This window comes from Phascolarctos cinereus, unplaced genomic scaffold, assembly GCF_003287225.1.
Source record: "Phascolarctos cinereus isolate Bilbo 61053 unplaced genomic scaffold, phaCin_HiC Scaffold_2;HRSCAF=192, whole genome shotgun sequence".
NCBI lineage: Eukaryota > Metazoa > Chordata > Mammalia > Diprotodontia > Phascolarctidae > Phascolarctos > Phascolarctos cinereus.
This window is the reverse complement of record NW_027555625.1, coordinates 147,657,062-147,669,133: the sequence shown is the minus strand read 5'-3', so window position 1 is coordinate 147,669,133 and position 12,072 is coordinate 147,657,062. Positions and strand designations below refer to the sequence as shown.

General features: G+C 38.9%; 1 protein-coding gene across 4 annotated transcripts in view; it reads left to right on the top strand.

Annotated features, from left to right (window-relative positions):
• The window catches only part of NPHP1 (nephrocystin 1), a 51,157-nt gene extending 40,216 nt beyond the window's left edge, over positions 1 to 10,941 (top strand). For 3 of the 4 annotated variants that reach the window (XM_020987993.2, XM_078149673.1, XM_020987984.2), the window contains exons 17-20: positions 2,246 to 2,358; positions 3,929 to 4,002; positions 7,323 to 7,367; positions 9,426 to 10,941. In XM_020987993.2, the coding sequence (XP_020843652.1) occupies positions 2,246 to 2,358; positions 3,929 to 4,002; positions 7,323 to 7,367; positions 9,426 to 9,698 (505 nt within the window). In that variant the 3' untranslated portion in view covers positions 9,699 to 10,941. The remainder of the gene's footprint in view (positions 1 to 2,245; positions 2,359 to 3,928; positions 4,003 to 7,322; positions 7,368 to 9,425) is intronic. The other variant, XM_078149675.1, reaches the window with a different exon arrangement.
• The last annotated feature ends 1,131 nt before the right edge of the window (positions 10,942 to 12,072 follow it).

The following is a 12,072-nucleotide window of genomic DNA, read 5'->3' as shown; positions in this document are numbered from 1 at the left end:
AGGGTTTATGGCGTCAATTATCTATGATTTTATCATTTCCTCATTTCCCATTGAGAGTTGGATATTTTATAGTGGAACTTTTTCTGTTGTATATATTAAGAGCTACTGCCAAAAAATAATACCAGCCCAAAATCCTACCAAATGCTATTTTAGCATGTCTTTCTAACTTTAAAACTGCACAGTGTTGCTTGCATGTCATGGATGGAGGAGATGAATCAGAAGTAGAGGATTTGGCTTACTCAGTGTTCAGAAGACCTGAATGATGAAGATGCTCATTTTTCTTCTACTAGACCAGTAATCAGCAGCCTGTGCTTCGGTGACTTTTTGAATGTGATTGCAATTTCTTTCCAGAATAGTTAAACCACTTCACAGCTCCCTGTTCTCCCTGCCCATCCAATAATTATGATTTTTTGCAGATTAACCTGAAGGTGGTTGCTGTCACCTTGAGACTATGAGTGGGTGATCCAATGGAAACCTGACCCTTCACCCCTAAGAGTTTGTCCGCTCTAGATCTATCTAGGCCAGTGCCCTTAGTGTACATTCCTCTTCTCTATGTGCCATGTATATAATTATTTCAGTACTGTAGTTTCAAAACTCTATAGAAGAAGTAAGAGTCTAGTAGACTCATTTGTTGAGCTGCTGGGGCAAATCATCCCCCAGTAGTCAGCCTTCTTGTGACGAGCCTCTCTGAACTGAGCTGGGCTAGTCCTTGGACAGTAGGCACATAGTCTTTCAACTGAATGGCACGTGTTGCTGGGCCTGTACCCAGAGCTTTCCCAGCTCGGTGAAGCTAGTAAACAAGCTTAGTGGGTAAGGGCCTTGTGCTGGTGAAGCATGGATTCAGTTCCCTATAGAAGTCGTCTTCACACTGTTCCACAACCACAGCCCTTCTTATTGGCCATCAGCCTTGTACATGTCAGTCAGTGAACATTTATTAAGCACCTACTACATGGTAAATACTGTGCTAAATGCTGGCTTGAAAGGGAGCTCACCCACATGTAGGGATGGACCAGTGCAAATTCATTACCATTAATAGAGAAACAGCACAAAGAAATGCCCTACCAGTAGTGGATGACGGGACCTCATTTCCTGTTTATTGTTAATTAATTGTTACCATCTCCGTACTTTTGAGAGAAAAAAAAAATGTGAGAAATAGCAATGCCTCCATTTTAAGGGAAAAAGTGTAAATAAGTATTGCACATTTATATTTTTGATAAATGAGAGAAATAATTTTAAAGTGTGGTTATTTGGCTCAGAGTAATATTTTGGAACTTTAGTCAGGAGCCAATATTTTAAATATTCCCAAATACTCAAATTGTTATCAAATGTTCTTCCATTTGCTTTTTGTTACTTCACTTTCATTTTTATTTCTGTTTTCTGTTGTACAAACTCCCCCTAATTACAGGGCCTAGCATGGGAATATCCAATACCAATTACCAACAAAACAAGAGTAGCTTTATTTTATTAAAGCCTTTTGGATATTGCACTAAGGCTGCATTTGTAAGAGTAAGGTTGTGAATCTAGTGTTGGAGATTGATGTTGGTCTATCTAACTATAGTTCCATTTTAACTTTAGGAGTAAGGAGCTTCCTAGTGGTCCCTGGACAGGGAAAACCAGGTGATCCCTATATTAGACAAATAGCTCCCTAAGACAAGGTTGTAGTTTATTTCATATTCATTCAACGGAATGGCTGCATCTGTCCCTAACCTCTAACTAAGAAAGGGTGTTGATTAAAGTTAGGACCCTTTATTTAACCACTCACAATTTTACTTAACACCAAGGCTTCCTCTTCCTCAATGCTGGTGGTGGTTATTCTGTGTACAATATCACGCACTGTATGTTTCAGGATAGTCTGCACTGTTGTACACAATTACCTGTATAAAGTTAGATTTTCACTGTCTCTTATATTTATGAACGCATCAGGCTGACCAGTTGTAATGTACCCAAAGAGCTGGCACTTTACAACTATCCTTTTTATTTGACATTTAACTCGGGACTTGTGAGTATATACTAAGAAGCAAATATAAAAGCAAGTGTAGAGGCATGTAGTTGGCACTTACACATGTATTTAGAGGAATATAAAATTATTTGGAAAGTTTTCTCTGTGATTAGCCAGTTGCATGATGGGACATTCCTTTAAGTCATTGTTATAATTGCTGCATGATGAAGCAGCAAATGTAAGCTAATTATAAAGACTTTGAGCCGAATTGTATTTTTTTAATGAATCTTTTTTCATATTTAATAGTCTACTACCAGAAACATTAATAGGAAGTATGTGCTACGTTCATCTGCTGGTATTCTATCGAGAAATTCTTGGTGACGTGCTCCTGAAAGACAGGCTAAGCATGCAAAATGCTGGTAAGGCTTTTTTCCCCGTGCTTTTGGTTTCAGCTCTATTAGCAGATGCTTTCCTTGGGAGTAGTTGTTCTCTGCCTCTGTAAGTTTAGAACTGTCACGGTCGGCTGGCTCTCTCATTCTGCCAGGTAAAGGCGGGGCCTTAAGTTATTCTGCCTCAGAAAAGCGCCTGTCAGCAGAGCTTAGTGGTTGACACCTGGCCATTTACCTGACAGTAGGTCATTATAGGACCCATCAGATGGTGCTGTCCATTGCTCACAATTGTCAGTGCACTCTGTCTCTCTCAGTTCTCTGAGACTGTCCGTTGTACCACCATTTAATCTTGATTTTTGCTCACAATGTAATGCTCTCACAAGACTTCAGGACCTGAAGATTTCTCCCTCTGCTTTGTAGGTTGCCTACCCCTCTTACCTTTGTTTGAGTTTTTGTTTGTTTTACATGTAAAATTATTGGTGGGAACTCAATCTTCTACTTCATATAATACACTATGCTTTAAAAAAAAGAAAGAAACTATAATTTAAAGAAAGCATCCAAAGTGGAATATGTGTGGCAACAGTATTTATCTCAGTGATAAGTCTGTGTGTTATTGGAATTTTTTTTTAATGTCAGCTGTGTTCAGAATATGTACAAGAGTACATAAGTAGATGTGCCCTCGGTGGAAATGCCTCCTCAATAAATAGGAAGAAGACAGGACACACACACACACACACACACACACACACACACACACACACACGCAGTGAGGTATTTTAAGGATGCAGTAACTGCAGGGAGAAGGCAGGCTGTTCAGTCATACGCTTTTGCATGGATTATGGATTAATGACAAGGAAAGCTTCATGGGTGAAGCGACTCTTTAGGGAAGTTAAAGATTGTTACGTTTTCCCAGGAGTAGGGAGAGGTTGTTTGAGCTTGTACACAGTTCTGCCCAATACATTTCTGTCCCTCAGGGCCCAAGACTGGTCAGTAACAGCCAGAGCACTTTGGTTTGTGCTTCTTTAGTGCACTTATCATGGAATATTGTTCAGCCCAGTTAATGTGTGTGTGTATCTTTTCCCTCTACTAAAGTGTAAGACAGGGGCGGCTCCCCCAGCACCATGCTCTGTGCAGGGCAGACGCTTGATGAGTGCCTGTCGCATGCATGAATGAGTACGTGAATGAGTGAATGAAAGGTCATTGTAGAACACTTTGCTGTCCTAGTGTGTGTAGAATTCTTGCATATTTAGTTCTTTGCATAGCCCCGTAATAACCTAGTCCATTCGATTCTGTCATGAAATAGCTCATTTTTACATTATTTTAAAAAGTAATTAATATATTATAGCAGGTCATTCAGATTGCCGGCTGTCAGTGAGCCTTTATGTTGCTAGATACCTGCAAATCCTTCTCACTAGCATTTGGGGTCTTTAATCAGTAATATTAATATAGCAGTTTTACTAATCCTGATTGATACTTGTACCAGCTCTTTTCATATAACACATCTAAGTAGCAATACGTTTTTAAAAAATATTATTGTAATAAAATATATTTCAATGAGTGAAAGTCCCATGAAATCATTTTCTTTTCTTTCCCACTTTAGATTTAATTAGTAGTCCAATTCTAGCTACCTTTCCTAAACTCATGGAGCAACCTGACCTGATGGATGTACTTAGGGTATGTGATGTGCTTCGTGATCTTAAATTGCTATACCTGTTGTTAATTATTTTAAATAGATACTTTATTTTCTCATTTAATGTTTGTTTTTCCTTATTGTGCAGTTGGCTATTTTTTATTATTTCTTTATCAAATTGTCATTATGATGTAAGACTTTAGTGAATACAATAAGGATGCAACTACTGGAGGAGATGTTAGGGGAGAGTTAGAAGATGGAAAGATAGATAGACAGACAGACACCAGACCTGTGATTTCATTGGCATAGGAAACTCCACCAATGCAGGTCAGCAACTTCTCTGCAGCTTACAGTCTTAGACATCAAGGGGTTAAATGCTTTGCCAAGGGCCCATAGCCAGTATATGTCCAAGGCAGGATTTGAACTGTTTGTCTTGGCTCCAAATCCATCTCTCCCTCCTCTGTTTCATGCTGCCATACACATGCATACATATGTGTATGCACGTATGTGCACATACATGCCTTCATCCATGCACAGTGGGTCAGGAGCCTCATCTAGCACTGAAAGAAGGGATTCCATAGACATTTCCCTGATTTTTCTGGATGTGAGTTCTCCTCTGGCTGATGAGGTCTCTCTGGCCTCTTCTGTATAATTTTCTTGTCTATAAATTGAAGGTAATAGACTAGATAATCTCTAAGGTCTCTTCCAGCTGCAAACTCTACTTGACCTGAGGAGTACATAGACTTACACAGGCATGAACACATTCACTTTCAAATGATTAGGTGAAAGAAGTAGCCCATTATCTGAATCTATACTTCTTTAATACCTTAAGAATCTGGCATGCGATTAACGTGGGCACTCTCTCAACTGATACAGACTTCAGGTAAACATATATACATATCATATATATATATATACACGCACACACAAATATATGGAATTCTTCCTGCCAGTACAGGGCTTTGTGTTTATACATATATACATACATACACATGCATATGTATACACACAAACATGTGATACACAAAACATATAGATGCCTTTCAGTGGGGAGCACTGCATACTCAAGAAAAAGTTGAAAATTTAACAATGACTTTAATTGTCCCTCTTCTGGAAAACTTACAGTAATGCATATGCTAATGGAACATTCCTCCAACTATATAGTATTCAAGTTAGTAAAAAATTATAATCATAATAATTGTAACATATACCATTTTATGTCTAAAAGTATTTTAGACCCATTATTTCACTGATGTCCACAGCAGCCCTGGTAGGTATGTAGCGTGCCTCCTCATTTTACAGATGACAATATTGGGGCATGGAGAGATTAGGCAACTTATTCTTGTTCACATAGGTAATAAGTGCCAGAGCTAAAATTCAAACCCATTTTTATGGACTACAAGTTTGGTTCTCTTTTCAGTATGTAATGCTGCTCACCTGCAGTAAAATATTATTTTCCCATTTCATAGACCACATTCTTTATAGTGACAATTTGCTAAGTAATCTGTAAAAAACATAAATGCCCCCCCCAAATGATAATAACAGTAATAACACCTAACATTTATATCATGCTTTAAGGTTTGCAAAATGCTTTACTTAGCTTAGCATTCAGTCTGGGGCGAGGGGTATCTGGCCATCCAGGCCTTCTCCTTGCTGGTAGTCCATCTTGTCTCCCAGCCAGACCGAGTGATTCATCCATCCTGCATACCAGGTGATAATCAAATCAACTCAGAGCTAGAGGGAAGGGTGGTTGACAGAGTCAGAGGCTGCAGAAAGATCAAGAAGGATGAGGCCTGAGAAGAGGCTGTTAGATTTGGCAGTTAAGAGATCACTGGTAACTTTGGAGGAGAGAGCAGTTTCATTTGGGTGGTAAGAATGGAAGCCAGATTGTAGAGGGTTTAGAAGAATAAGAAGAAAAAAATGGAAGAATAGTTAGTTTTATCAAGGAATGGCTAAGAAAGGGAAGAGAAATATAGGCTGATATCTAGCAGGAATGGTGGGTCTAGTGAGGGCTTTGTTTTGTTTTTAAGACAATGAAGATTTACTTGAGCATGTGGGTAAGAAGTAGGGAAGGAACTGATAGAGAGGAAGGAAGTGAAGATGGTGGGGGGAGTGAAAAGGGGAGGAAAGAAATTATTGGGGAGGAATGTCCTTGAGAAAACAGGAGGGATGGCATCAAGGTTACATGTAAAAGGGTTGGCCTTAACAAAGAGAAGGGGAAAGAGGGACATATTTGTAAAGCTTACTGGAGCCAGGTCATGTATGAGGCAAGTATGTACAGGCATGGTTTGACTCATAGGTAGCTCCCTTCAGGATTTTGTCTGGCCCCAGATTTTGTTTGTGGTTTGTTGCCAACACTGCCCCACCTCCCATATAAAATGGACATGTTATAATAATTAGATTGTATCTCATTTTTACTTCACCCCAGTGGGATTTTGGAAGCCATCTTAAACCTCTGAGAATTTAGGGAATATTTTGGTCTACTTCTAATTTCTGCCTACAGTCTCTACCCACTCCAGTCAGTCCTGTATTCGGCTACCAAAGTGATCTTCCTAAGGCACAGATCTGATCATGTCACCTTCCCCACCTCAATAAACCCCCGTGGCTCCCTATTACCTCCAGGAACAAATATAAAGGGCTCTCTTTGACTTCTAAAGCTCTTCATAAGCGGGCCTCTCCCTGCCTTCCCAGTCTTCTTAAACGTGGCTCTCTCCACTATCTCCTGGACTCCTTACTATTTCTCTTCAACAGCTCTGCATCTCTCATCTCTCCCTCTTGGCACTGACCGTCTCTCCCCTCTGCTTGGAACACTTTCCTCACCTGTCTCAGCGTGAACCCCACCTTCGCAGGAAACCTTTTCCAGTCCCCATCGCTCCATTTCCTCCACACTGCTAAGGCCTTCCCATCAATGTTTGTTCAGCCAGTCTCTCTATATCTTGTGTGCGCAGTTATTTACGTGTCATCTCGGCCAAAAATTATGAGCTCCTTGACTCTCTCTGTAACCCCAGGCCTAAGCACAGTGCCTAGCACATAGTAGGCACTTAATAAATGCTTGTTGACCGACTGACTGATTGACTGACTGGCTGACTGGTTTTGGGGGCTACCCTAGTCCCTTGATGAGATTTGGGATGTTTTCATCAGCAGCTCATTAGCTGTCTCTTAAGGTGGATTTTTTTCTCCAGTTGGTTTAACTCATCTATTTTATGTTGATTCTTCATAGCTTTAGTTTCAAAGGGTGACATTTTCTGACCTCCTCCTCAGACTGATGGGGCACCAGTCCTGACCTGGACACTCTTATTCACAGACTATATTTGCGTGTGTCTAAATACTCAGACTAATATAAATGTCTTTATTTAATTTTTAGACTGCATGGGCTGAAAAAGAAAGTACTTTCAAAAGATCTGAAAAGGTAATTTTTTTTCCCCTGATAAAACTTAGCTATTTTTGCTTTGTCAGGCTAAAATAGATGTGGCCCTGGCATGTCCTAACAAAATAAAGTTATATTTTATATGACTACAAATCATACAAATAAACATCTTAGAAGGATGTGGGCTTTCCATTCTTGATGTAGGAATTCCTTTTTTCCCAATGAAACATTTAATAAAAATGTTCATTTCAAATCTGCTTCACTATCTTAAAAGGAAATTTCCAATCTAGACCTTCTGATTGGCTGCCAGATTCAGTCTTATCTTTAAAAACCTTCCAACTGTGAGTACAAAAACAATAGGGAAGGGGAAAGAAAAGAACAGAAACTCGGCTAAACTGAACTTATTGAAAAGTGCTTGGCTCAGAGTGGTGAAGTCATTGCCATGTTGAAAAAAAAACGGTATTTTTTTAATGACTGAAGGCCTGTCCACACAGTCTCCCAATAGAAGGCTGAACTACAGAAAATTTAGGGAACAAGAAGCCAAGTTTTGTTTTGTTTTATTTAAAAATACAAATATTGTATTCGTATCATATTGGCCTGTATTAATTGTAACCTGTATTAATTATGCACACCCTGTACATGGCTTATGCTGGAATTGGCAGATTTAGTATATTTATAATTCTTCATTGGTCATAATGCTATGCTCTAGGCCAGGCCTGTCCACAAGAGGTCTATGTAACAGTGTCCAGTTATGAGGCTGCCATGCTCAAGAGATCTTCCATCAACTTGAATTCCCATCTAAGTCACTCCTTTGGCAAAACATATTCAGTATTTCAGTACTTAAAAAAACACCTGTGATTTTGTTTGGGTGGAAACAGCCTGGGTCTTTATATTTTAATAGCTAATCTTCATAAGTTGTAGTGACCCTTAAAACTTCACCGTCCTTCTGGTGATGAGCTTTACCAAATTTGTCTAGGCTCCCCCTTGGATGGCAGATGCTTTGTCTGCCACTGGGCCCAGGTGTGGAGCCTTTCAAGTCTACGAAGATCTGCCATAGCTTGTGTTCTCCCAATATAGTCTCCACTAACCAAGGGTCACATCTGCACCATAGGAGGCATTGAAATTGGGCATCAGTGGAAGAAGAGATTCAATGTTCCTGTTAAAGGGTTAGCAGGTTTCTAATCTGGAGGGGCAACATATTAAACTGTTCCTATCCATTAACATAATTTAACAGTAATTTGTTTAATTAGCACAATCAGGTAGAGGATAAAAGCAGGGATCTCAACTCTGCCTTGAGGTTCAGTTTGCATCCTTCTGTTATTTAACTCTCTGGGCTTTCGATAATCATATTAACACATCTTTTTGAAAAGAAACTTAGAGTTCAAATCCGGCCTCAGACCAACCACTTGACACTTACTAGGCACTTACTGACCCTGGGCAAGTCACTTAACCCCAATTGCCAAAAAAAAAAAACTTAGACCAAGAGTTATTAATTTTGTGTGTGTCGTGGACCCCTTCAGTAGTCTGGTGAAGCTTGTGGACCTCTTCTTAGAATAATGTTTTTAAATGCACAAAATAAAATATATAGGATTGCAAAGGAAACTAGGTTGAAATATAGTTATCAAAATATTTTAAAAACCAAGTTCACAATCCCTTCTTACTTAGTAGTTGTACAAATATATGACTTCTTTAAGCTTGAAATATAAAACTTAAGCTTCAAAGCCATAGTCCAAAGCAGTCAAACTCATATAGAGTTGGGGGTCACTAAACCATACATAAGGATCCCTGTGAGCCTCACACTGACTTAGTTTTAAAATGTAATATTGTCTGTTTTATTATATTTTTATTTATTCTGTAAAATATTTCTCAATTACACTTTAATCTGATTTGGGCCGTACTTGGGAGTATGGTAGGTCTCATGCGCCCATGGGCCAGGTGTTTGACACATCTGGTCTAAAGCATGTAACGCCAGGAAGGACAGGACAGACATAGTGGAAAACTCTTGGCATCCAAGGGGCAGCCTAAGTATCTAACAAAGTCTGCATGTTCTTAATAATTTCTTAAATAATTATTTTTGTGTGTGTGTGTGTGTTTCCCCAGAGAGATGAAGAGTTTCTGAAGTCCATGTTTATCCTTGTGTACCATGATTGTGTGTATCCGCTCTTACATTCCACCCTCCTCCCACCATTCAGATGGGCAGAAGAAGAAACTGAAGCTGCTCGATGGAAATTCACTTCTGACTTCCTCAAGCGAAACCAAGAGAACTCTGGTGCTCTCCATGCCTTACTGTCACCAGAAGGTGTTCATGAACCTTTTGACATTTCCGAGCAGGCCTATGACTTCTTAGGAGAAGCTCGGAAGAATGTGAATTAAGTGTGATTGGTCATTGAGATTCCAGTCCAGTGGGTACTGTCTGTAAGAATAAATGTAAACTCTAAGCATCATTTGAGCAGAATGATAGGAACCAAATGGTTTGTGTCCATTGTGGACTGTATTTCTACTTTTCTAATTTAGTGTATTTTTTTTACTTTACCAATTTACTGTATTTTTAAAAATATATACAAGAGTATATTTTGTAAGAAATAATTGTTCAAATGTGTTTTAAAATGACAATTTTTAAAATAGGAAATATTATGATTTCTCAAAGTAAATTAAAAGCTGTTTCTACCCAGTGATACTACTACTAGGCCCATGCCTCAAAGAAATCAAAGAGGAAAAGGACCCATAAAATATTTATAGGGGCTTATTTTTAGTGGCAAAGAAGTACAGATTGAGAGGGTACCCATCATTTTAAGAATGGCTGAATAAGTTATGGTGAACGAATGTAATGGAATATTCTTGTATGTAAGAAATAACCAAAGAGTAGTTTCAGAGAAGCCTGGGAATTGATGAGTGGAGTGAGTAGAACCAGGAGAGCCATTTATAAAATGACAATAACATTGTAAAGGCAAACAACTTTGAAAGACTTAGGCACGTTGATCAGTGCAGTAACCAACCCACAGTTCCAGAGGACCCATAATCAAACATGCTAACCCTCCTCCTCACAGAGAGGCGACAGATTCTAGATGTGGGACGAGACATGCAGTTGTAGACATGGCAAATGTAAAAATTTGTTTTATTTGAGTATGCACTTGTGTTCCAAGGGTTTTGTTTTCATTTATTTACTTTTCAAAGGATAGCAGGAGGCAGTTAGTAACAGGGTTCAAAGAGAAAGGAGAGTTAACAGCAGGGTTGATTTTTTTAAAAGAAGTCATTGAAGTATTTTTTTAAATACTTAAGAGAGCAGAAGGAAAGCCAGAAGGCAGCATGGACAAGCAGGAAAGCTACCTGTTTCAGTTTATTATGTATTTATTAAGTAAGGCAAGCTGGGGCAGCTAGGTGATGCAGTGAATAGAGCACTGGCCCTGGAGTCAGGAGGACCTGAGTTCAAATGTGATCTCAGACAAGACATTTGACACTTACTAGCTGTGTGACCCTGGTCAAGTCATCTAACCCCAATTGCCTTGCCAAAAAAAAAAAGTAAAGCAAGCTGTACATAATAGAGATTTACGGTACAATCTACTATGTATATGGAAATGCTTATTTTACTTGAAATAAAAAGATAAAGTAATTTAAAGGAGATGTTCATAAAACTTGTTTCTTTAAAAGCAAAGTCACCGGGAAGAAATTATGTGAGGCATCAACCAACTGGTTGTCAAATACTCAAGTATTTGAATGTAACTCTTGCAAGTTATGTACAATAGCCTTGAAGGCGAGTCAGTGATTTTCCTTTACTTCCCACCTGACCCTCACTCCCACAAAAGGGCTGTGTAGCAAGCATATCGATACACCTACATTTAAATCACATGCAGATTTAAGTTTAAATGTAACTAATTTTTTCCAAGATTTTTTGAGAGTTTCATGACATCCCTTAGAAATGCCTGGCAGCAGGCAAGTTCCTGATTGCAAGCTTCTGCTTGATTATGAAGATGAATTCAGGTGGGCATAGGTAATTCTCAGTTATTCAGGGGTAAAGCATCCACGTGTTCTTGTTGACCATTCTGCTTTATTAACCCAATCCTGAATTTTCTTAATTGAGGGGTTTTTCGTTGGTTGGTTTGTTCCCATATACGTGGGGTGTCCCGGAAGACTTAATGAAGCTTTAAGCTAAAAGCACTGAGACTTTTCAAACAGCCCTGTGTTATCCTCACTATCCAACTGGACACAAAACACCTGGCTTTTACTGGGGGATAAATCAGGGATAGGAAGGAGAAAAGAAACACTGCTGGTTCCAATATAACTTTCAGAGATTTGAAGTTAATCTTAACTCTTTCAAGGAACAAATATCATCACTCTTTCTTGTCAGAGACTTTCCCACAATTACTAGTAAATTGACCCACATCTGTAAGTTCCAAAGTAAATTTCTAAAGCCTAAGTTATTCCTTGATGTAGGGAAGCCCTTCAGAGTTAGAATTGACTAGGAGGTTGCACATTCTGTTGAAATATCTCTCATTCCTAATTCTTAGTATTGATTCAAAGAAAACACGTCTATCTCCTAATATCCTCAAGGTTCTGGAGAACTGAACAGAGTTTTAAGAACAGGATAACATTTCACAGAATTTTGAGACAAGTATTGGAAAAGTTGTCACAGCCAACAGTTTCCAGATTTTGGGGAAGCCCATCTTAAAAAACCATGTTTAGAGGTTCATCGCATCAGGAGACTCTAACTTTAGTTGGCTTTTACCTATATCTGGCACTACCCTTAAGC